The sequence below is a fragment of the Serinus canaria genome, chromosome 10 (genome assembly GCF_022539315.1).
Source record: "Serinus canaria isolate serCan28SL12 chromosome 10, serCan2020, whole genome shotgun sequence".
Taxonomy (NCBI): Eukaryota; Metazoa; Chordata; class Aves; order Passeriformes; family Fringillidae; genus Serinus; species Serinus canaria.
The window spans coordinates 10,638,515-10,664,746 of NC_066324.1; the positions used below are offsets into that span (position 1 = coordinate 10,638,515).

General features: G+C 37.8%; 1 protein-coding gene across 4 annotated transcripts; it reads left to right on the plus strand.

The window, feature by feature from the left end:
- The first annotated feature begins 1,683 nt into the window (after positions 1-1,683).
- On the plus strand, positions 1,684-22,949 carry COPS2 (COP9 signalosome subunit 2). 4 transcript variants are annotated; one of them, XM_050978647.1, is made up of 13 exons: positions 1,684-1,926; positions 10,423-10,536; positions 11,563-11,640; positions 12,227-12,352; positions 13,641-13,751; positions 13,868-13,945; positions 14,771-14,945; positions 15,948-16,126; positions 16,267-16,319; positions 18,376-18,473; positions 20,220-20,302; positions 21,360-21,418; positions 22,173-22,949. In XM_050978647.1, exons 1-13 carry the CDS (start codon positions 1,873-1,875, stop codon positions 22,336-22,338), a joined length of 1,374 nt encoding a protein of 457 aa, XP_050834604.1. In that variant the 5' UTR covers positions 1,684-1,872; the 3' UTR covers positions 22,339-22,949. The 4 variants fall into 4 exon arrangements, with proteins under 4 accessions (XP_050834604.1, XP_050834605.1, XP_009088190.1 ...); XM_050978648.1 differs by having other exon boundaries at positions 13,662-13,751; XM_009089942.4 differs by having other exon boundaries at positions 1,685-1,926; positions 22,194-22,949.
- Positions 22,950-26,232: the final 3,283 nt, after the last annotated feature.

The following is a 26,232-nucleotide window of genomic DNA, read 5'->3' on the forward strand; positions in this document are numbered from 1 at the left end:
GCAGGCGGCCCGGCCCCGTCCCGCCCCGCCGGCCGTGCTCGGCCCTGGGCATCCCGCGGGCCGCTCGGCCGTGGAGACGCTGCGCTCTCGGCCCCGCGCCCGCTACAGCCCACATGGGAGGGGGAAGCTGCTGCGACGTGCGAAAGAAATGTTTGGGGTTTTCCGGTATTCCTGCCGGTGCTCCTGCAAAATGCACGTGCAATGAAAATAATGGACAGTCGCATCCCTCATGGTGTGGAGGAGTGGGTGTCTATGTCCCCGTGGTTTTTGTGATGTGTGGTTCCTCCAGCTCCCCTCCCAACAGGCGGCCTCATGGCTCCTGTTACCCTCGGGTTAATGGCTAGAGATACTTGCAAGGAAAAAGCATTTCAAAAAAGTGTTCTCAGGCTCACTCACTCAGTATTTTGGTATATATCTTTGTCCATTTTGGTATCTATCTTACTGTTTCTCGTCCCATTCAGGGAACTCTAAGTAACAAATCTCATTGTGGGTTTTCCGAAGTAAAATATTTATTTCTCACTTAGCATAGTTGCAGAATACAAACACAGCTTTAAAAGACATGTCAGTAGCTGTAGGGGGAAAATAATAAGCCAAAAACCCAGTGTCAGAAACCGTAACAGTATAAAATGACCAACAACAGGAAGACCTGGAGACCTAGTAAATATTGCAGATGCATCTGGGTGTCTGTGAGAACCCCAGGCCTTGTGGAGATGGGGAGGCAGAGCTAGTGACTTGGGGGTTTTGCCTCACTCAGTTGAAGGCAGCAGCAGAAATTAGCATGTAAAAATCTTTATAAAACCATTGCTTTACAAGGCCTGTGGATTTAAAGAGTTCAGGCCTTTAAATCTGCTGCTCTGGTATTATTTGCTTATGGAGAACGCAGCCCAGGTAAACTCAGCAATACTGAGCAAAGCAAAATGGAGCTGAGCAGTGACGGTCACAGCAACAGGCTGAGCTTTCACAGAATGGGTCAGGGTGGAAGGGACCACCGTGAGTCATCTGGTCCAACCTCCCTGCTCAGGAAGGGTCATCCCAGAGCACATGGACCAGGATTGTGTTCAGACAGTTCTGAAATATCTCCTGTCAGGGAGCCTCCACAACCTCTCTGGGCAATCTGTTTCAGTACATGGTCACTTGCATAGTGAAGTTCTTCCTCATGCTCTGGTTGGCCTTTCTGTGCATCATTTTCCGCCCATTCTTCCTTGTTCTATTGGAAGGCACCACAAAGAAGAGGCCAATTCCATCATCTTGACACCCACGTTTTACACAGGAGCCCCTCTCAGTTGCCTCTTCTTGAGGCTGAACAGGCCCGGCACCCTTAGCCCTTCCTCATGAGAGATATCTCCAGACTCTTGGCCAACTTACTAGCTCTCTGCTGGACTTGATCTAGGAGTTCCATGTCTCTTTCCTACTGTAAAAGTCATAACTGCACATAGTACTCTAAATGCGACCTCATCGGGGCTGAGTAGAGGGGCGGGATAATTTCCCTCGACCTTTCCAGAGACGCGCCAGTGACCAGACCCGCACCCTCCGTGGGGGATCTGGGCTGGCAGCGCCCAGCCGGACCCACGGCAGGCGGCCCCGGCGCCAGCACGGCGCACTCCGGGCAGCGGCAGCGCCGGCCCCGGAGTTTCCGACGCGCAGTGCCCAGGCCCCGCCCGGCCGCCGTTGCCAAGGGCCGCTCGCTACCAGAGGGAGGGAGCCGGCGACGGGGCGGCGCGGATTGGGCTCGGAGCGCCCCGGGCCGGGGGCGGGAGAGGCGCGGGCGGCAGCGGGTTCCGGGCGGAGCGGAGCCACATTGGGTAGCGCCGCGCGGGGTTCTGGGAGAAGGGGCCGTCCCCGCCGCCGCCCCCCGCCCGTCCTGCGGCCAAGATGTCTGACATGGAGGATGATTTCATGTGCGATGATGAGGAGGACTACGATCTGGTAAGGCGCGGGGCGGCGCGGGGGCTCAGCGGTACAGCCGGGGGTGCCGCTGGTGCGGCGGCGCTGCGGGCCGCTGCTGGTGCGGCGCACCGCACCCGCCGCAGCGGCCGCCCCGCCGGGTGTTGCCCCGGCAGGGAGCGCGGACATCTAGGATGAGTTTCCCTCCCGGGGAGGAGGATGCGGGCAGGGGCTGCGAGGGGTGGGTGCTGCTGTCGGAGCAGCCACTCGGCCGCCTCTTCTCGGAGGAGCAGGCCAGCTCCGGGCGGGCAGGTGGATAGGCCCGGGCTGGTGCCCCGGCCCCGGGCTGGCCCCTGTGTCCCCGCAGGGCTCACGCTGAGGGGAGGACTCGGGCGCGCTGCCTCCTTCCCTCTCTCCTCCTGCCCCGGCCCAAGTGTCGGGCACGAAGTGAAGTGATAAAGTTGCCCGCCCTTCTCCCCACCCGCGACTGCGAGAGGCCCTCGGGGGCAGATACCGTTCGTGTGCTTGTGTAAGCAACAAACTGAGGAAAAAGTAGGGGGAAGAGAAAGGGGAGTGAGGAGAAATGGCCTCATGGCCGGTTTCTGATCCAGCGCGCCGAAGGGCACACTTATTTCCAACTTTTTGTCTTTATAGTCTTTGTAACCTTTCTACCACTCCCTTTTTGGCTTTAATTGTAAGGTTTGGGGGGTTTCGTGTTACATTTAGTTAAATGTTAACATCAACTTTTGTCCTAGGCTTTTAAAGTTAAAAAATTGCTGCTTGTCTGATTAATTATAACTGTATTGCCCTTACGTTATATTGGAGCTTAAGATTTGCTTGTTTGGGTTTTTTCTGTTCTGAACTCTTTGATTAGGTTTTTAGAACTATGAGAATGAGACTTTTTTTTTTTTTTTAAAGCTATGTATGGTAGAAGCTTGAGAGTTTGTTTAATTCATTTCAGCTAAACCTGTGTTAACAGTATTGCAGTTTCACTGAAAAACTCCAGACACTTGCTTCTGGAAGACTTGCTTTCTGACACATTATTTGGTAGTCATTGCCACTTAGGAATTCACTTTAAATGTTTACCTAATTTTATTTGGAATAGTTTCTGGGCAGTTTTTGTTAGGAACTGCTTAGAATGGTTGGATGACATTAGATATAGAATAAAAGAATCTGCTTTTGGTTTTGAGGGTTTTTTCCATTTATTTAAGAGTGCTTGTTTGACAGGCACTGTTATCGAAACCCTATGAGCTGCTTGTGTCACTATTCCAGAAACTGTGTTCCCCTTTCAGTCTGGGAATGAATTAACATACTGTAGAGACGGGGTTACTGAAGGAAATACACAGAGACCATTAAAAACATTTTGTTCCAAAATTAATTTCCATCATTTTTATTAACACTGAAAATTGTGTCCTGATGTGAAATACTGTGGTGGGTTTTTTTCCATTTGATACAATCAGAGGAATATTAGAAACAGCAGAATTCATGTTCCATATCCTTCCATAACATGAGAACAGGGCATGTAGAGAAACCATTGGAATTGCATTTTCCAATCTATACAGATATGAATAAAAGTGCAGTTCAAACTTACACTGCTGTATGTCAGTTTTCTCCCTGAATAGCGCTTTTTCCTGTGTTTGAAGTACTTTGTTTCTCATTGGAAAAACCTTCCTGAAACACCTTGCTTGTGGCACATTTCCACTTCTGACTGGAGTTACATTTACTGGAATATTTTCATTCTCATTGATTACCCTTAGGTCAGACCTTTCAAAAATTTTAAAATACTGCTTATAATAATTAGGAACACGTTAGTTTTTTTCTTTTCAGTGTGTGACACCCATGTGAAGCATCAACTAGTACCTAAGCTTCAGATTTTAAAAATTTCATTTCAGTTCATAATTGATGGGGGAAAAAACCCAAGAATTGAAGAGTGAAAACATTCCAGCTAGATTAGTTTCAGCATTCTGGGATTAACAAACCATGATTGACTGTTGTTTTCAAAAATGCTTGAGACTGTAATTGTAGTGTTTGACAGAACTGTTTCAGAAAAAAAGTTAAGGGCCCTGAAAATAGTGCCTGATTTCTTCCTTTCATGTTGGTAGCTGGTTAAATTAAGAGAAGACTCTGAGGGGATGCATGATGCTAGAGTTGAACGTCACGGCTGCTGCAAGAGCCTTTGCAACAAAAGAATGAGTACGAGACATAATACTCATATCAGTGCAGAATGGAAAGTAAAAGAGCACGTGTGAGTGCTGTGAATACTTTTTTAAAGAACCAGAGGAAAGGCAGTGATTACAGAAACAGTCAGTGAAAGAAGTAGCTATGAAAGAAACAGTCAATGACAGAAGTAGCATTGTCAAAATATGGTGAAGCTAGGTTCAGGTCTCCCAGGGTAGCTGCTGTCATAACAATTGCAGTGAAGACTCCCCAAAAAATTAATTTTGTCAGCTTTTATTAGAAGTGATTATGGCTGTTCCTCTTTAATGTGCACTTGACCTGATGATTATGTAGAGCCAGTCAGTTAAATTTTCTTAAGTATGCAAATGTTTCACACTTGAACTGAAATGTGAACAGATATTCCAAAGTCCCAGATCTTTCCCAATTTCATAATGGAATTTTTTATAATTAATTACTGTTAAGCAGTTGAAGACTATCCAGATTGTATTTGGATTATTTCTGTTTAGTTTTTCAGTAGGTAAAAAGTCAGTTTTACATGTGAATGACCTCAGCCATTCCTACAGAAATAGAGTTTATTCACTGGAGTCTTGGTATCAGGAAGATATTTCATTTATATTTGTGGGTGGATGAACCTAGATTCACAATTTGCTAGTAATGCGCTGTGACAGTTTTGATTATAACATGAATTATTCCACTTTATGCTTCAATGAACAGAATAATGTTTACTGGTCATTATGAAAGCCACTCAATTTCAGTTTTAAGTTTGGTGCTGCTAGGTGCCTTTCATGATTTCGGTACAAGTTATTTTTACTAGATCCAGCTTGAGGGTGGAGAAGTACAAAGAGGGAAGCGCCATTGTAAATTCCATTTTTGTTTTCAGTCTGGGACAAAAGACTATATTTAGAATTGACTTAGAGGCTAAACTCAGTCTTCTTCCAGAAATTGATTCTTCCAGGCACAATGACAACACATTGACAGTTGTTGTAGTACCTCTACTGGTTTACTTGTTTTGTTTTAAATAAATAACGAATCTGTGGTGTTCTTAATGACTCATCTTACTATGTTCTGAAATTCAACTTTAAAATGAATCTGTGGAAAGATTGGACAAATATATTTCCAAGCAACTGGTCTTTTTACCTTACAAAGTTGTATTGTTGCAGTGACTTGTGGAAGACCTGTAACAATTCCAATGAAAAGCCATCAGTTTGCGCTCTGGTGAGATGGCTGCAGGTTCACGAGGATTGGCACAACTTAAATATGGGCAGCGTCCCTTCAGATCACTGAGGATTTCCCGTTTCAGGATGTGATGATATCAGGACGTAGGCAGCCTTACTACTTATTTCAGGCTACATGAGTTGGTTGTCTCTTTCTTTCCAACCGAGTGAAATACAGTCCGTTGCAAAAGGAATTTCTGTTTGTTACCAAGCTTGATAAGCAATCTCATCAGTAGACAGAGACATTATTCTGTCTTTTATTGCTGGATTTTGTAGATACAGTTGAAATTTCATGTGGATGTTGTCTCCTCTTCCCAATTGCTCATATTTCATATTATCATAGTTTTATGAAATACATATATATGTTGCAAACAATAACATGGTAATGCTGCCAAAACAAGTATTCAGATCTAGGGAAGTACCAAATCAAACTTGTCCACTTGGCCCTCTTCTGTTTCTCAGTGAAGTTTAATTACAGTAGTATGTGATGTAAAAAAAAGTGTACTTCACAAAGGACATAGGATGTACTGTTCTCTAAATTAGTTATTGTTCCATTTTTTTATATCGATTCAGCATATGTTGTGATATTTTTTTATGCATTCTCTTCTGTTCCTGGTGTCAGCCCTGGTGTGAGCCAGCAGACACTGGATGACTTGCAGAGTTAGGGAGCAGCAGCAGAACAGAGACCTGGAATGTGAAGAAAAGGAAACCAGGACTCCCAGTGCATGGCTGAACGGCCGCAGGCTTCTTACACAAATCACACTCTGGTTTTTACTCTCAGGGTTTGCCTCTGTTTTTTTTCCTCTTTGCTCTTTTGCATTCCAGTCTGATTGCTTTCTTTATATTCATGTGCCTGGATACCAGCTGGCAAATGCATGTAGAACCTGGTAGTTGCTGCTTGTCCTGGTGCCTGCAGGTGAGGAAGAGCAAATGCAAAGAAAGTTGTGCTTAGTAGACCTCCTAATGCCACGGTTATGAAACAAATTTAGCTGAAGTAAAATCAAATTTATACCAGACTCATTCTCAGAAACAGTTGCACTTCATAAAAAAATAAATTGTTTGAGTCAGCCAAATAGATGAAATTTGGTAATATCACCAGTAACTGACAATTAACAGTAATAAGTGTTTCAACAATGTCCTTGAACGATAATTTTTTACAGAAATAGAACTCTTTGTATAGTCTTTTTCTGGAAAGTTGCCTGTATATAGCTGCTTTCCCCCTACTCCTTTTATTAAAAAAGGTTTGCAAAGTAGGAATTCAGTTCCTGTAGTGGTGGCGAATGATAAACAGAAGAACACAAGTTTAGGTAAGAAGTAGATGTAGAAGTTAGGAAAGTGCTTCAGGCAAGAGAGGAGACCAGAAAATTAATAAGAACAGTAGTTTTCACAAAATACTTGTATCTTTGTTTTTGTTCATGTAGACCTTTACCAGGTCAGTGTACCACTCTAGCAGATAGAATGCCACACATCTGCATTTAAATCTCGCTGATACACTGTTATGGTCTCCGTGTCCCCATGTCCCTGTCCCTATTCTGGCCCTGAGCACAGGGGCCGTGCTTCAGGACCTGTAATCTCTGGAGGCCACGTTGACAAGGCTCCTGCCACAGTTCTCAGAAACCAGCAAGGAGCCAAACAGCCCAAGCCACTGGCCTGCTGCAGGGCTGGGAAAGGGTGGGCTAGGAGCAGCCAGGGCTGGGGAGGAGCTGGGGGTGCTGGATGCTTTTAACGTGCCTTTGCTGCTGGACAGACTGCAAATGGATCCCTGCACTAAAAAGGATGACTAAAGCTGACTTGTGTGAATTGACTTCTGTGTGTGCTCATTTTAGAAGCTGAGGCTCAACGTTTTGAGGCTGTTTACTAGATAAAATTCTATGAAAATGTAACATAATAAAGACTTCTTAAATAAATTGGTTTCTTGATACTAATTTAACTTTTATTAAAACTATTTGAAAGAACGATGTTCCAGACAAACTCCATCAGAGGTTTTATCTCTGTTACAATTGAGCTAGTGTACTAATTTTTCTTCCTCCAAAAAGCAATGGGATGGCTTGGGATTGAATATAATGGATTTAGATTACATTTAGATTTTCAACATCGCAATGCTTAAATAATATCCTAACTTATTTAACTGCATTTTTTCAAGCTCTTACCAGGGCTTTCTAATTTCTTGACTGATGATAAAAACCCCAATTGTTTGTTTTAATGATCCTCAGAGGAAGGAGGAATTCAATGGATTTCAAAGAGCAGTTCTGTGTACTCAGACTGCTCTTTTTTTCATTTGTACTTATAATATTGATGTCCATTTGAAAAATATCAAGAGGACCTTAGTTTTAAAAATTCCAAGGCCTTTTTCTACATCAGCTAGAGATAAATTATATCATCCAGCTGCTTTTATATCTCAAAGTTGTTATTAAGGATGTTCGTCACTGTGCAAATTGTTAGGTCTGGATGCTGTAGTGGAAATTTTTAGACTTATGTAGAAATCCTATTTGTAAACCATATACTTCTACCTAATTTGCAGCAAACTTCCTACCTAGAAGGTTTGAGCTGGGGAAGTTGTTCAGGCAGGAACCAGGGGTGCTGAAAATGAGGGTGAGGAAAGGCTAGGCTCTTGCTATCTGAATTTATTTTTAAAAGAACTTTTCTGGTTTCAGAACTGAGAAGGAAATTCATCTTTTTTTTAATTGGAACTTTGAAGACACAGCTTTATACTTTCTTCCTTTTTTTGCTTTTGGCAGAAGCTTAATGTTCTTGCATTTGTATCCTACTGCACGAAGCCATCTCTGCATCAAAAGAAGACGGAGTGCTTGTCCTTCTGAACTGCACTGGCATAATTAGCGTCGGTGCTTGAAATAAGATTCAGTATCTACATGGCTGATTTTTGGTTTTTTTAACATTGTCTAAAGATTAATGGCATCAGCTCATACTTAGTTTGAGGTCTTAAAGTTTTCACAGCCATTAAGTCTAAATATGTCTTTTTTTAAATAAACCACCTTACATTTTCTGGAAGTAGGAAAGCCTTATCTCCGTTACAAGCTTTGAGTACGTATCATCATCCTAAGTCTGATACACGTAGGCATCAAGTGAAGAAAAAATATAGCTGTGAAAACATAAACCAGTGCCTTTTATGAATTTCGGTGCATTTCCACTGGGGAAAAATATCAATGGACTAAACACTTCTTTTTTATGTATTAATATTATGAAATTATCTTTATGGGATATTTAAGTAGCATTGAGAAAAATTATCTGAAAAAAGGCCTACTGCATGAATCCACATCCAGAATCATTGCCAGAGCTAAGATGAAAGTTCAGATGTTTCTGGCTTGAGGCTAACGGAGCACGTTGTCTCCTAAAAGGAATTAATTTAGTTTGCTTTCCTTTTATCTTTGCAAATAGACACTTCTGCCAAAAATATTCCCCATTGTCCAAGTTAAGCATAAACAAGACATCAGCTGATTACACATATCTTAAATGCTTTGTTGTTTATTTTTTGGCAGCCTGTGTATTAAGGTGCTTGATACAGCTGTTGACATCAGGTGTGTACCAATAGCTGCTCCATTGGAGTTGGGTCAATAGGAGAAGGAGTTTACAAAAACAAGCCAACCAAAATGAGAGACTGCCTGCTTAAATAAGACACTTGCTTCCTGTTTTCTTTGCTGTTTTCAGTATCACATTTTTATAGTTCTGTGGGAATTCAGAAAACAGGTTTGTGGAATTCACAAAACTTTTCAGTCCATCCATACTCACTAATGATAGTACTTTGTTGGGTGAAAATAAATACATACCTGGGCAACTTGCCTACATGTTACAAATAGAAACATTAAAAGGTGGAAGGACAAATGTTCAAGTACCATGTTTATTAAAACTTGGTTTGACTGTGGGCTCTCATAATTAATTTTTGCTTTAGAACTTCAGCAAACTTAAACTTTGAGAGATTGCTTGCAGTGCAGGGAGGAGAGAGCTAATTTAAAACTTTTCTTTTGTCTCATCTTTTTTCATTCCTTCCTATGGATTTGGAGGAGTCCATTAATAGTAGGAGTAGACAAATGAACAAAAGAATAAATGTGCCTGACGAAGTACAGTAAGAGTAAAATGCACCCTAAAGGAGGGAACCTGATTGTTCATTGCTTATGTTGGTGGAAGAGAAAGTTACTCTGACAGCAGTAACTTTGAGATTGAAATGGATTCTGGTAAAGCAGTTCATCTCCTAATAGCCAAAATCCTGTGCAGAGAAGTTAGCTTGAAAATGCAAAGGTGTGAAGTGGTTTTGAATAATGTAAACATCAAATGAAATTATTATTTGAGCTTTATTAGTGTTTTGTAATTTGGACATGCAGCACTGTCCTTTAGCAAAAGAAGATAAAATATGCAGGGATTTTTCATCAGAAGTAGTCTCAGAGTACTTAAAAAAATTAAGTAGCAGTTCTTAGAAGTAAATACTTCAGTTTCTTTGGCACTAGTGTACATAATGGATAATTATTTGATTAAATTATTGTGCCCCAACATCTCTGGCAGCATTTTTAGCATTTTCATAATCATCTCCTGCTTCTCAGGGCAGAAGCAGCTGGTGTTATTGTCATTATTCTTTTTTTAAATTTCCTTATACAAGGATGAATCGTGATGGCATAGAAAGGCAGATTATAGAGGGATTCATGGAAGCATTTGATACCCTCCATGGCTGAGTCATTCCTTGTGTGGCAGCTCAGCCAGAGCCTTTACTGTGGCTAGCAAAGGCTGGATCATTGAGTGCCTTCAGGAGGGCCAGTGGGCAGCTTGTTCTCTCCCCTCCCAGAAATGACATGTACTCTTGGGCCTCTGTGCTTTAACTCCAGCATTGGCAGCATTTCAGTAATACAATCTGTACTTGTCATAAAGGTGAAGTTGGTGGAGCTATGAGTTCATTAATCCAGAAAGAAACCTGCTGGCAGGCAAATGTTGGTGGGTGGTGAGTCTGGCCTAGGAATGGGAGAGAGGGAAAATCATTATATGGGTCCATACCTGTTTTGTGCTCTGAAACCAAACACGGCCTGTTAATACACAAGCATTCCATGCCAGCTGGAGAAATATGTCTTACTATTTTTCAGCAGATTATTAGATGTTCTGAACTTTTTTTTTCTCTGATTATTATTTTTTTCTTGAAATGTAGGAATATTCTGAGGACAGCAATTCTGAACCAAATGTGGATCTGGAAAATCAATACTACAATTCCAAAGCTTTGAAGGAAGATGACCCCAAAGCAGCATTAAGCAGTTTTCAGAAGGTTGTCTGTCTCTATATTCTATCTCTTCTTTTTATATTAATTCACAATTTAAAATATTTGGTACCATTTGAGTTATTTTCTGCAATTTTAAGAGTAGGATTTATCTTTTAAATTACTAATGTGCTAAGTTTATTATCGAGTATCTTAAACTCCTGGCTGACTTCCTTTCAGGATCATTCTTAAGGAGAATAAATAGGACACGGTATAGTCTTATCACAGATCTGACTTTTTAATCTTTGGGATTTACTAAGTTAATTAAACAGTTCTAAATGTGTTTTCATGCATTAACAATAGAAACCAGATCCATTTGGGTTTTTTAAATGAAATGGTATTTTCCCCAGTGTCTTATGTAACATATTTTCTTTGCCACCTGATTCCAAAGCTTTAAATGTATAAATACTTACTATCACAGTTTCTTCATCTGTTTTAAATTTTTAATGTTTGCACACTGCTATGAGAAAGCAGTTTGTTAGATGCAACTTTTAAAAGAAAAAATAGATTTATTTTTGCGTCTCTTTGTTCATTTATATGCACATGACTTAAAAAAAAACTTTTCTAAAGTTTTTACTTACAAAACCTTAACTATGTTGCATTAAAACCTAGAAGTGTTTCTCTTTTGTGAAGGAATCTTCTTCATAGTAATTCAGAAGGGCTTTTTAACTTAATTTGGTCAAAATTTAGTTGACTCAATTTTGCAGGAGGTCTTACAACTATTTTTGCTTACATGGAGTGGTGTTAAAATTTAGTTTGGCAATAAAGTGTTTGCTGTTAGATGATAACAACAACAACAACAACATTCATGTTTACCCTCCCTACATCAGCTAAGTTGTGAAAACTGAGGAGATACACTCTCACTTTTTCAATAATACCAGGAAAGAATAAAATTGAAGAACAGGGCAGAGTCAGACATTACTTTGTAAGGAGCAACGTAGGGGGGGAGAGCATGTATGGGATATATGTATTTTAAACAATTCAAGTTTGAATAAAGCTTTTATAAATATTGTTTTAAAAATTCTTCTTTTTCAGGTTTTGGAGCTCGAAGGCGAAAAGGGAGAATGGGGATTCAAAGCTCTGAAACAGATGATTAAAATAAACTTTAAATTGGTAGGAATTACAGCTATCACTTGGGAGTAAATAGCATAAATATGTATTTGATCCAGAGATCTTAAGTTAGTGTTCTAATTTATGGGTATGACAACTAAATCTACCAGAACTTGCCTTTTGCAGCCTTTAATGGCTGCTACAGATATGGCAGGGAAATGACGTGGTGTTTGCAAGTCCAAGGCAAAATAGATGCAAAGTAACTGCTGTAGTCAGCTGGTACTCCATGAAAGTGTGAGGCTCAGTCCTTGCTGTGCTGAGGTGTCACACCACTGAAAGTGGTCATGTTTCTCTGTGTGTACTGCACCAGGAAAAAACTGAAAAATTTATGTGCTATGTATGCAGCCATTCCATGGCCAGCTCTGTTTTCTTCATTGAGATGAATATTTTAAATGTGTGTTCTGGGCAGTCCTGAGGTTATTTCTGATTCTGCAGGTTATGAATAAAGTGGTGATATGAAAGTTTTAATAGCAACCAGTACTGCATTGTCTTTCTTTAAGCTTTTTTTTTCCCTGTATGTAAACTTGCAAGATATCTCAGTTTCAAAAATTAAAACAAAAATTATAATGTGATTTTGTTTTTCTTTTAGACTAACTTTCCTGAAATGATGAATAGGTATAAACAGCTATTGACCTACATACGGAGTGCAGTTACAAGGAATTACTCTGAAAAATCCATCAATTCTATTCTTGATTATATCTCTACTTCCAAGCAGGTTGGATCATCAATTCTTTCATCTTCATAGGTTTCAGTTTGGCATTTTTAACTGTGGACATTTTTTATGTTTGGTTTGGGCTTTTTTGATCTTAGTAGAGGAATTTAGAGTATTCATTTGCTGTCATATGCAAAAATATATTTAGTGGATTCTATTAACACAGATAAATTTTCATAAACTTGTCAGTTTTTGGCAACATTTACCTGGAATTTCTATGTTAATAAATAAGAATTTTTTTAGCATAGCTACACAATAGAAATGCCCTCTCAAATATAATTTTAAATTAAATAATGTGTTTTTTTAAAAATTTATTTTGGGGGGAGAGTGTAATCTTTGCAGTGAAGTGTTGCTGTGAAACACTGCTTGTCCAGTGCACTGTGCTAGTGAGGTACATGTCCATAGATACACAGCTCAGCTCCTTTTGTGTTGTTGTAGAAGCTTTACAGAGTAGGAAGCTCCCCTCGCTGACTACCTAAAGTAGCACCCTCATATGGAGGATCAGGGTCTTCAGTGCTGAGTCCTTGGTCATTATCACAATCCTGCCACTCTTAAAGGTGGAAGTTGAATGCTGGGTTACTCTTAAGGTCTAAAGGATTGTCTTAGTCTGTCCCTTCTTGGCAGAGGTCCGTGCCTCTGGTTTGCAGTTGAGCCAGACCTGGAGGGACAGTCTGGAAATCTTAACTTGCTATGTAGTCATAGATTTGTTACTGCCAAAGGAGCAGTGGCCATGAACAATACTAATGTGTTCTTTGTAGAACCCTTGTAAAGGGTAACACTCGGCACTTTAATCTCCATTTCAGATGGGTTTTTTTTGGTTTTATGCAAAGAAATAGTTTGATGCACTCAAGAGCTTTCCTCCACTCAGCATTGCTACTCCAGAAAGAAGAAGGCATCTTTTCCTTTGACTATATTCCTCTTTTTGGAAAAGCATATTTTCTTTTTGATATGTAAATTATTTTTATTCTTTTAAGTGCGAACAATATTGCCTGTGTTTGTAACAAAACATCCGAGTTCTGCTCTTTGGTTATATAAGATGGGTTTTATAAGGTGGCTTTCATTTTTCATAGATGGGTACAAATCTTAAAATGTGAATACTTTTTAATTGTATCTGTTTCATATAAGAAAAGGTAATGTAGTTAGTTTGGTTTTTTTAGAAGCTGTTTGGAGTTTAAATGCAAACATTAAGTAAGACGCAGATACCTTTCTTATTTTGAAGTTCAAGCATGCACTTTTAGTTTGTTCAGATTGACTTTATTAACAGGTACAAATTTGCTGTTTACAATTATAGAATTCTGATTTTTTATGTCAGATGGATTTACTTCAGGAATTCTATGAAACAACACTTGAAGCTCTGAAAGATGCTAAGAATGATAGATTGTGGTTTAAGACAAACACAAAGGTAAAATATATAACTTCCTATTTTTTGCTTTTCTTTGACACCTTCAGCTAATTCTTATAAATTATTATTGTGAAATTTTAATAGGCCTCAGTACTTCAACTTTCTTTTCATTACAGCTTGGCAAATTATATTTAGAACGAGAAGAATATGGAAAGTTACAAAAGATTTTGCGTCAGCTGCATCAGTCATGCCAGGTACCTTTATATTCTAAATCACTGTGGCTTAGTAAACAACATTGATGCTTTTTTTTTTTTTTTAATATATCTGTTGCTGGCCTTTGAGGCATTTTGCTGAGCTTTAGAGAGGGAAGAAATACTGTGCCTGATTTTATTTGTTATGTGCTTGATAACATGAACAAAAAATGCTAAGTGCTTTATTTCTTCCTTAAAGATGATTTTGAAAAAAATATTCATGATTGCTGATTGGGTTTCTCTTCAGGTGCAAGGATGAGAAGCACGTATCAATAATCTATAATGCATGGACATTGATTTTAAAATATATCAAAGATTCCAAGTGAGCTTTATTCAAAACTGAAAGTGCAGTTGTTACTTTCCCGTCTGGAAGGGGAAAAAATAAATTAGCCATGCAGTCTGCTGTGCTTGTTTCTGACACTTTTCCTCCTTCAGTACGGAAACAGGTTACAAATATCTGGGAAATGGTTCTGTTAGAACTAGCAGAAGAGTCATATGTGTTATATATATATGCATTTGTGTCAGTCATTGTATTTATATACTAAGAGTGTGGCTTAAGGAGAGTGGAAAAGAATTTAAGTTTTGAGAAAAGCATTTAATAGAAAATAATGGCGTTTTAAATAAAGGGCTTCAAAATGTAGCTTGTGGTAAGTTCTTTGAGTACTATGTTTTCTGTTAGTAGTTACATCAGAATTTCAGAGTTTTAGGATTATCCTTGTTTTTGACAGGAAATTACTGAGAGTATTTGGTTAGCAGTGTTTTACTAGTATAAAACTGAAATTGCTGTTCTCTTAAAATTTCACAGTATTTTTACTTAATCTATCCTAGACTGATGATGGGGAAGATGATCTAAAAAAAGGTACTCAACTATTGGAAATCTATGCTTTGGAAATTCAAATGTATACAGCACAGAAAAATAACAAAAAACTTAAAGCACTATATGAACAGTCATTGCACATCAAGTCAGCCATTCCTCATCCACTGATCATGGGAGTTATCAGAGGCAAGTTCATCTTGAATTTTTCATTTGTCTTCTGTTGCAGAGATTTGTTCCATGAAAATCTGATAACCAGTCTTTTTTTCCAGATCCACCTGTAAAGACAGAGGCTTCTCATAGATTCAGTCTCATAATTTTCTTCTTGCAGGACTTCAGCTCTGCAGTTTTGTTGCCCAAGTACCAGAGGCACTGGTCAGAAGGGCAGGACAGTTGGCTAAATAACTGTTAGGAGAGAAGCAGTAGAAAGACAAGAGGAAGACTTGCTGTGTGACACCATGGCAGGCAGCAAAAGAGGAATGCAAAGGCATCTGCAGGGCATGAAAACAAAGGCTTGACAGGACTGCTGGCAGAAGGGACTGCTGTTCCTGCAATCCCCTTATATAAATTTCTGTCTCACCTCGCTAAAGCTCAGCAGGAACCACTGGGCTTTAAGATGTGTTTTAAAATATTATTTATTATCTGCAGTAATGAATTGCAGTGGAAACAAGCCGTGTGTCTTGAAAAAAAACAGCTTTCTTCAGAACAGTCCTATACCTTCCTCCTTTCCTGGTGTAGATACTGCACAGAAAATCAGGCAGCAGTGGGTACCTCAGAAATAAAAGAATATAGAAAGTATTTCTCATTTTTTCTGTGCGGTTTTGCTCAACAGATAGGGAAAATTCCATAAATATACCAAGTCTGTTGCCATTGAAATGGAGATAAATTCTATCTCAGTTTTTGCAGTATTTTAACATAATGGTGACATAATTTTTGGCTATGAGGATTAGTGTTCTTTAAGTTCTATGGTGTAGGTTGGGTTTTGTTTTTTTCCTCTTTGGAATGGGTTTATTCAAATGGCAGTGCTGTATGTTAAGGCCTTAATGCTTTTTTTCTTAGTGATTTCTGAGAACCAAATCACTTCTGAAAATGTTTCAGTAATCTATTTAGAAATAGCATGGAACTTGAGTGCAATTATTGTAGTCAGCAACAAGCACACAGTGTTCTTTTTCATCTGTGTTTTCTTTTCAGAATGTGGAGGCAAAATGCACTTAAGAGAAGGAGAGTTTGAAAAGGCACATACTGATTTTTTTGAAGCATTCAAGAATTACGATGAATCAGGGAGCCCCAGAAGAACCACTTGCTTAAAATATTTGGTCTTAGCAAACATGCTCATGAAGTCTGGAATAAATCCATTTGATTCTCAGGAGGTATTTTTTTCTTTTTCCTTCACACACAAACCCACCACCCCATCCCCTCACCCTTTTCTGAATATAAAGAGAAATTACCCAAAGGATGGAAATTAAAAAAAAAATCTGAATTTGCATATTATGCTTTCTGTTCTGTGTAGGCTAAACCATACAAAAATGATCCAGAGATTCTAGCAATGACGAATTTAGTAAGGTAAGATTTTCATTTTTCTGGAGAAGGGAACAAAATGATAAAAAGAAAAAAGATATGTTGTCCAACCTTGAAAGGGAGCATTTTTAGAAATGGCTTTTCTCTGCACAGTTAACGCAGTTATTCATAAATATTGGGCAAATATTCAAGGATTGTTTTTCTTTAGAAACTTACTATGAGTGACCATAGTATAGATGCCACACTATGTAGGGGTATCAAAGCTGTGTACTTTTGTCACTTTATGGTGTGACAAAACCCTCTTTTCTCAACATTAAAGTTGTCCCATCTTGTACTGCAATTGGTCTTTTTAGGCTCTGGTTGATTACATAAGAGAAGTTGAGTTGAGTGACATCTCATACCAAAGGCAGTAGAATAATTTGCTGCATGGATATATCATGAGTTTGTACGTTAGGAGTATGAAACTTAACTCTCAGTGATCTCCTGTGTCCTTCAAACAAGTGAAAATTAAAAGGAAGTCTCATTATCTCTTAGGCATCTCATTACCTCTGCCTCACAGGCAACTGTGAGAATTTCTAGTGTATGAAGATCATTAGGTCAATGAACTGAGGCAGGTTTTGTATGCTGGGATTTGAAGCTCACCTGTTGTATCCTCTCTGGCCTGCCTCTGCTCCTTTTCCCATCTTTTCCCTACACAAGAACTAATGTCTGTTCACATTTTGAAACAGTTGATCCTGTGTTGGAACAAACTGCTGTGATAGTGCTGTTGTGCTTTACCATTGTATACAGATAAATTGTTTCTGAAAGTGAGGATATTCATCCATTATTGACATGGTGATTGAATCAATTATTTGGCAGTTTTGTAAGGGACTATTTCTAGTAACTCCTTCCACTTCAGATGTGTTTTTTTCTAATTCACTGTCATAGTTTCATGTGAATTTGAGGCAGAAGGAACTCCAGATGGCCTTACCCAATCTGATTTTATTCATGTTTCTCATTTATATCTTTTATCTTGACATTTGAGTATAATTCCTTCTTTAAAATTAATAGTGCAGTTAAAACAGTGTTGATAAGAAATATGCAAAGATAAAATTATTTTCAAATATTAAAATTATGTTTTTAATCCTTCCTGTACTCTACAGTGGGAACTTGCATGTTTTACATAGGATAAAAAGACTTATGAAATAAACAATAAAATATACTGAACTGAAATTTCTTTTATTATGAAGTAAAATTTACTGGTTTCATGTGATACACTCACACAGCTATTTATAAGCTGCTCAAGTTCTGCGTTAAACTTAACAGGTCTTTCTCTTGGCCATTTTAATAACAGATGAATCTTTTATGACCATTTTAAAAACAATTTTTAAAAAGTACACAATATGAAGGACAAATAGATATTAATTAAAATGTTTGATATTAGTATTAAACAGAAGTTGAAAGTTTAGTTTTGAAAGAATTTTTTTCAAGAAAAAGGCCTTTCTTCAGAGGTTGCAGCTCTTGACTTTTAAGTGATGCTGTGGTGACACCTTCTTTTTGCAATGCTTTCTCAGATGACAGGATTGACTCGTGAAAGATATATACCCAAATAAGCTATAAATAAAAATCTAAAAAGTAATATTATGACAAAATTACTGATGAATAATCCTGGAAGTCCATATTTCTTTCATCTTTCAGTATTTTTAGCATTCAGCTTAAGCTGGACATTGTAGAGACAGCAACAGTCTTGTAGACTCTTTTTAGCTCTTATTTGTTCCATAAAGTATGACTTCATGAAGCCAAAATTCATGTAATGATACTTTTCAAAACAGGGTATTTAAGAATAGCTTCTTAAAGTACAAAAGTTTTGAAAGTCTAGTGCACTTGTGGGACAACTAAATGTTTGTACCAAACTTCAGTAAATGTTGCTAAAATTGAAACAGGAGAAAGGTCATTTCTGCTGCATTTCATCTTCAAATCGAGTGTTTGCATATAAAGGTTCTGAATATAAATTTTTCTACCTATGCTTAATACATGTTTTTTTAGAAATTGTGGAACATAATCTTCTGAGTTTGTTTTACTTCTAAAATTAATAATTCAGTCCCTTGGTTTTTTTCTGAAGTGCCTATCAGAATAATGACATCACTGAATTTGAGAAGATTCTGAAAACAAATCACAGCAACATCATGGACGATCCCTTCATAAGGGAGCACATTGAAGGTATTTTGAAGGCTATTATAATCATTTTTGTCTTCACTGCTTAGTAAGCTCCTTTTTTTTTTTTTTCCCCCACCTTGGTTTATTTTTCTTTTTGGCACTCAGAGTTCCTTGTAATTACTTGTGGATTATTCCTTTACAAGTTATTTAGAAGTTCATCAGGGCTAACTTGCATTCCAGGCATGTGGCATGACTGCAAAGATTGCAAAATTGATGGAGAAAGTTCTAGAGGAATGGGTATTGTAAGATATCTATGGTGGTGTTAAGACACTTGAATACTTTGAGTATTGTTTTTGGAATAGTGAAATGAGAGCAGCCTCACCTGTAAAGATGGTTTGTATGTCTCATCCAGTTTGATGTTTGCTAGTTTATTAAGTTAATTTACTGCTTCAGATTACAAAAAATACAAAATACATAGCCAATGTAATGAAGGTTGCACTAATAAATGTGTTGTGATATAATATGTAAAAAGATCCATACTTTTCATTTCTGTCTTGTAAACAATAGTTGGAGTTATAGTACCTCTACTTAATAGAATGGGAGCACATTAACACATGCCTTTCTGCTCCATTAATGTGACAAAATACAGTTACCTCATCCATTTTTTATGTATCTGAGAATTGAAGAGTCTCTTCACTTGAATACAGTCCTCAATTCTTCAGCTAACTATTGTTTTCAAGAGTGGGTCTGACTGTGGCAATGCAAGATCATTTAGCTGGATAGTTATTGAAAGAAAAGAGTTAAATCCAGAGACCTGGTTTTCTTATACTTGTTTGTAAAAGAGAACAGGGCAAACAGCAGGGGAAGCTAAATATAACCCACTGCTGCTGTTCCATGTGGACTGCTGGTGAGCTGCAAAGTCTTGGTAAGATTAGAGCTGGATACTCATGGAGGAAGGTGTGACAGAACTGGAGAGCAAGAGCAGGAAGCTGAATCAAGGCATTGAAGGGAATTGAGTGTCACTCCTTATGTGCTACTGATGTGTCACCATGTTCACTCTGTAGTGGTACACAACACATTCATGGTTATGTTTACATACCTTGCCTTGTGTTTTAATCTCCAGAGTTTATTGAGACACATAATCTGGTGTTCAGTGCTTTATTATTATATAAACAGTCCTTGTTTAAACAGGTAAAAATGAGCCTAGGATTTTTTCTCTGTTGCTTTATAATTGTAATTTATGCTTTCATTTTATCCCAACTGTCTTTAATAATGTAAAAATATATAAAACAAGGACTGCATTTTTATCTAAGCAAAATGAGCCTCTTCACGCAGACCATTGTATACGACTTCAGTTCCTCATTGTAATTACACCATTAGGCCCTGACTTTTAACTTTAAATGTGAATATTCCCCATGAAGTTAAATGCACAGACATTTTAAATTGCATTGCTTTAAGAATACCCCTTTTCACTTTTGTACACAGCATGCATTCTGGCCATGAATTAGGGGAGCAGACATACCAGGCAATGATTCCTAGGATCTATCCAGTTGAATAAATAAAAATTTTACCAGAGAACATGTTGCTCCATGTTTGAACAGTTTTCAGCTCTGTGTGTCCACCTGCAGAGTTACATATTGCTTGGATCCCTGGAAAAGGAGGGTCCTTGTTATTTTGCTGAGCTTCCCCACCCATTGAATTGCACTAAACACCATGATCTTTGAAGGTAGCATCTTTCTGTATGGAGTGGTATTGCAGCTTTATTTTAATATTGTTGTTTTTACACTCTTTATATTTCTTCTCTTACAGAGCTTTTGCGAAACATCAGAACACAAGTGCTTATAAAATTAATTAAGCCTTACACAAGAATACATATTCCTTTTATTTCTAAGGTATGTGTCAGTAGCCTTGCATTTGCTTAAGTAAATGATTAACTATGAATAAAAGCTTTTAAATAAATACAGTGCTTCCAGAAATAGAACATCTAAAATACACTCTAAACCATAAAGTACTAATGATGCACTGCTGGCAGCTTTGCAGTGCAAAAATGTAAATTTCAACTGTCATCCAACTGCTTATTATAATATGTACTATGATATACTTCTAACATACTCAACTACCATATTCTACTTGGTGTAGAAAAATCACATTTCTTAGGAAAAGTATGAAAAGTGAATTTTGTATGATAAAAAATGTAATTATGGACATAAGAATTTCAATTTTAACCCCTTTTGCTCATAAGCTATCTTCGCATATTAGTGTTGTACGAGTTTCAGAACTGTGGTAGTAGAACAAACCAAGTATTACCATAGAGTCCCCGCTTTCACTGCCTAATCTGCAAAGAATGAAAAAAAAAACCAGTGGTAATATATGTCTGTTTCCATCTCTGTGATTTTGCCTGCATGAACTCACAGCATTACAAAATACATCATTAAATACTAGGGATGCATGTTTTTTATGCTTAAATTCCTTTTAGAACTCAATATCCTTTTTTTTTTAGCTACACTTAACACTTATAGAACTTGCTTGAGCCAGAAGATGCAATTATGTCTCCAAATGGTTTTGAGTGCAGATCCATTCTTTTCTGATAATTATTGTCTTATTTTATTTCCTGGGTTTTTGTGGTTGTGGTTTATTTTCTTGTTATTTGGTTTGGGATATTTTTTATCTGTTTGTTTTTTCAGTAAGTCAGTGAAGGAACTAATTTCTGGAGCTTCTAAAATTTTGCCTTTGCCTCTTCAGCTTTTCCTGAGAGGTTACTGGTATCTTGATTCTTGGCCATGTGTCCTTTGGGTGGAGGTCTTTTGCTTAATTGATTATTACTGAATTGATACTTATGAACAGTAAGAAACAGAGGTTAAACTAAATTCTCTGTATGAAAATAAAGATTGGGGGGTTTTAATGTTGCAGAACATAGTAACAGCATAATGAGTTTTCTTTTTGTTTCAGGAGTTAAACATAGATGTAGCTGATGTGGAAAGCTTGCTTGTGCAGTGCATATTGGATAAGTATGTACCTGATTCTTGATTAATGATCTTTGATTACTTTAAAATAATCAAACTGTAGAAGAGGCAACAAAACAGTATTTTGGGGCATTGTGATAATACTGGTTGATTCTAGAAGTGAAAGGCAATGGTGCTGACTTTGTATTTGCTTGGTTTCTGAGCAGTAAAGTATGTTTGAAGGATGGGAACCAAGAAAATTATACAGGGAGATTGAGTAGCATCTTCTTTCTTTGGTTCTTAATTACATAATAAATTCTGTGAATTAATATGAAAGTTATTATTCTTAGTAATTGCTGCTTACACCCATGTATATTTTTGAGTGCATTTTCAAGTTGACAGATTGGTAGTCTGCTCTCTTAACTAGAAAAATTTAACTACAATTTGTAAAACCTATTTTTCTGGAGAGTAACTTGTAATTACTACAAATATATAATCCATACATGGGCTTGTGTTGTTTGAGTTCTCTTCACATAAATCTCAGTTTTTCATGATTCTTTGACTTTCAAGAACATTTTATGTCATATTGCTTCAGACTTGTGTGGGGTCATAGCCGAGCGGATAAAACATGCATTGCCCAATGAATTAGTTCATTTGCTTTCCAGTCATGATGACAGCTTAATAGGCAGTACTGCCCAGGACAATAATTATAAAAGTGCTGAATTCTGAAATGGACTTTGTGCCTCTCTTGTATGAGACCTCTTATTTTACCTCTGATTCATTGATAGCTCCTATTTCCATGTCTATTGGCAATTTATAGTTTTTATTTATTTACTCCTAGCACTATACATGGCCGAATTGATCAAGTCAACCAGCTCCTAGAACTGGACCATCAGAAGAGAGGTGGTGCACGTTATACTGCGTTAGATAAATGGACCAACCAACTAAATTCTCTCAACCAGGCTGTAGTCAGCAAGCTGGCCTAACAGAAACCAAGCTTCTACAAACATACTTAAGGCAACAGTGCAGTGATGTAAACCTTAAAAGAACTGGGAATGGCAAAACTACTGTCGGTTGGTGTGCCCTGAAATTATTGGAGTTATGGCAGAAGTGCTTTTTTGATCAGCTGGTTTGTGTTTTGCTGCTGCATTTATCCCAAGAAAAAAACAGCTTTAATCTCCAGAAGAAAACCAAAATGCCACGGGATTTATGCTGTATTGACATCTTGCCCTAAACATACAACATCCTAGTAATTTGTCAAGGGGCAATTAATGACCAGAGAGAAGATTTTTGTCATGATTTTAAGTACACTGACACGTTACTGTTGGTTAAATTTAAACATGTTTTACCTGCAGAAATTCTCTCACAGAAATAACCTGCAATAACTTGAAATGCATACCCTTTTGAACACTTCCTTTTCTCATGTATAAATTGAAATGTTTGCTGCATTTTGCAAAATGTCAATTCTCCAAAAATGTGTCCATATATTTCTGTACCTGCAGTGTAGTAAAGGTTTAGAAGAAACCCCATAATTATAGTGGCATACTGTCACTTAGGTTTCAAGCAGCAAAATAAACAGTGCAGTTCAGAAATTGTACAGTTTGTTTCTTGATGTGCTTTCATTATACTTGAATTTTACTTGTGTTATTTTTAAAAGAAAATAGGTATTACTTGATCTCATCACATTTGTGAAGGACAATATGGAGATTCTAAGTCTGACCCCCTTGGTATGTGTGCTGTTGATTTTTCTTATTTTTCCCCCTTGAAATAGTGAAACATAAATACTAAAGAGCTGACATTTAGCAGTCCTGCTAACTAACTTTTAGCTTCAAGATGCCAAACTATTATCAGTCCTGTCTAGTTATATTGGTGGGTATTTGGCATTTCTCAGGGATATGTTTGGTTTTTATTTTGCCACTTCAAGAATAGAGATTTTCCACACAGCTCGGTGGGAATAGAGATGCAAACCCTGGTTGTTCTCTCTCTTTGCCTAATCTGTGGTCTTTTTGAGCAGATTCTGTGTACACAAAATGACACTGTGTGTATGGAGTGGGGACCGAGTGCAGTGACCTTGCTGGTAATGGAATCTGTTCTGTCCCAAATGTTTGAATGTATTGCAATCCCTTCAGAGCTGCTGCTCCCTACCATAGTATAGCCACATGCTTTTTGTGGCCTAAGATTTGGGATCATCAGATCATTTTAAAATAAATAGTGTTGACCACAGCCAAGTTTATTCCTGTAACAGATTGGAGCTGCCAGAAAAATTCTCTTGCAGGTCTCAGAAATGTAGTAAAAAGGGTCAAATTTTCCCTAAATGCAAGTATTCCAGTTTAAAGCAGAGGGTAGTGGGTGATGGTACACAAGCAGTCCACACAGACTTTGTAACAGTAGAAGGAAAAATCTGTATGTAATTAACAACACCTCGAAAATAATGAAAAAGTTTAATAAATTACAAATGTTCATCACATACATGCAAGGCAGCATGATAAGCTCAATGTTCTAGGGCAGGATTTAAATTGGTAACAGGGTATAATTAAATAGGATAAAATTAACTTCAATCTGAGGAATAGTTATGTCCCTTAGAAAATTATTTTGTTCTGCAGTTGTCAAAGCAAGTGATTTTTTTTTCCCTAGTGTTTACACCATAAAACTTAATGTGTACCATGAGTAGCATGATATTGAATCTTGGGTGAGAATTTCTTCTTCACTCATGTATTTTTTTACCAGTAGGTGTTTTTAATTTATCCACTTACTTAATAGTAAAATTTAAATTTTTAAGCCAAGTTTTCTGTATTTTGTAAAGTCTGTATATAACATTTGACTAAAGCACCTTGTATTTTGTTTCCTTATAATGCTGTGATGTGTAATGTAGTTTTTACTTTGAAAATTCCAGTAATACCTGGTGATGTGAAGTTGAACTTAACAACAGTGCACAGTCCTTGTTGCTACAGATCCACAGACTTTATATTGGATAGCAAAACTTGCAGGGTTCTTCCTCCCATGGGGACAAGTGATTGTCACAGTTCTGTTAAGGTTTTCCTTTCGTGGGGACAGGGGAGACTGTTTGAGTATTTGTTTGAGTAGGTTTCCTTTCTGTGCCATTTCCCACCACCCTTGCTGTGGGAAGGAACAACTCCTCTCTTCTAAAGGAGGGGGGGGAAGAGAACTGTCCATAAACTTAAAATCACTGAAAATAAAAGTCTTCTTGACTTTGTCTGTTGTACTTGATATAACCTTTTCCATCCCAGCCATGTCTGCTGGGGAGGCATTTTGGCATTCTTGGATTTTTTTCAAGAAGGAGATGGGAATACCGCAGTACATCTTGTCATGTCCATCTAGTCCCCTTGTTTTATCTTTTTCTTCTGAAGGACTAATTGTTGTGGGACTAGTCCAAGTAGTGAAGGACTGTAAGTCTGAACAGTGAGGGCTAACAATGTTTTTAGACAGAAAAAGGGTCAGTCTAGCTCTAAGAAATGGTTGTGTGTTTTGGCATACTTCAGGCCTTACTGATGTGTACAGTGCCTTAGCATCTGTCCTCTAGGCACATAAGGAAGATTTATATAATCCCTAAGGGATTCTGCCCCTTTTCTGAGTTCTCACAATTTTTAACCTGGAAGATGAAGGTTTTCTCTGGGGAAATATTGAGGAGCTCTGTTGTCATAGAACTGCAGCAGAAACACCGACAGTTGCTAAGCCCACCTATAGTCCCTGGTAGATCTGGTTCTGATGTCATTTCTGTCTCCTCAGGAAAAGGGAACAAGCACTTGAAGGAAGAGGGTGAATGATTTTTTTCCCAAGAAACACCACTGCACTGCAGGTTGGTTGAGATGTGGTAAGCAGACTCACTGCATTCTCAGTCTCAGGTCCAATCATTAAATTCCTGCAATTGTTGATAATTGTCAGACCCACACTTGTCACAACTTCTTGGGTGATTTTATACACTTGTTGCTGCTGGTACAAGACAAACTGGCATTTTAGGTAGTTACCATAACACTGTTTGCAAAAGGACATTTTAATGGCTGTTGTAATCTTATGTAGGATTACAGCAGTGATTAAGCTGTGTATATATAAACCCTTCTTTTAAGTCGCTGGCAGCTTATGCATTAAAACTGAACAACAGGCATATCTGGGAGGATGTGGGTGCTATGTCTGCATTTTAGATTTTTACTATTATTTTTAGCCAAACATGCTTTGAAGGAATGTATTCTTTGTGCATCTCAAAGTCCTATTCTAATGGATTAGATCTGAAACAATTTTTTTTTCATTTTCCTTTTAAATAGGCCTGAAAGTACATTGAACAACAACAAATGCCAGAAAAATGGCAAGGCAGCTGAAATGCACCCAGCAGAATAATAAAATGAAGTTATTTGAATTTTATTCTGTAAATAAACTCCTATTTCATAATTACTCAGGAGTTGTCAGCATTAAAACATTATGTCTGTAATTGAAGATTGTATTTTCATATTTTTTTCTTTGAGCGGTGGTGAATTAATTTGAGTAGGAACTGTATATGTATGTAGTAGAGTAAAATGACATCACTTGGGACAGTACCCCTTGCTTTCTCAAAAATACAGCCTAAATACAGAACTAAATTTCTTCATATAGATGATAATATGGAATTTATATATAAATGTATCGCTGTTACTTTATTATTTTCAAAGTGCTAAAAATGTATTTTAGAACCAGGTTAGTGAACTAGGTAAACTACATTACAAGCTAGTCAGCTATTTAAATGTTAATTAAGATATTAAGAAAGGATTATCACCATCTTAAAGGCCTCTAACTGTGTGGCAAGGTAGATTGCAAACTATCTGTGATAGAATAATTGCATATGTAGTGCTAAATTTTAGATGTAATAGTGTAAGCATTACAGCAAGCGT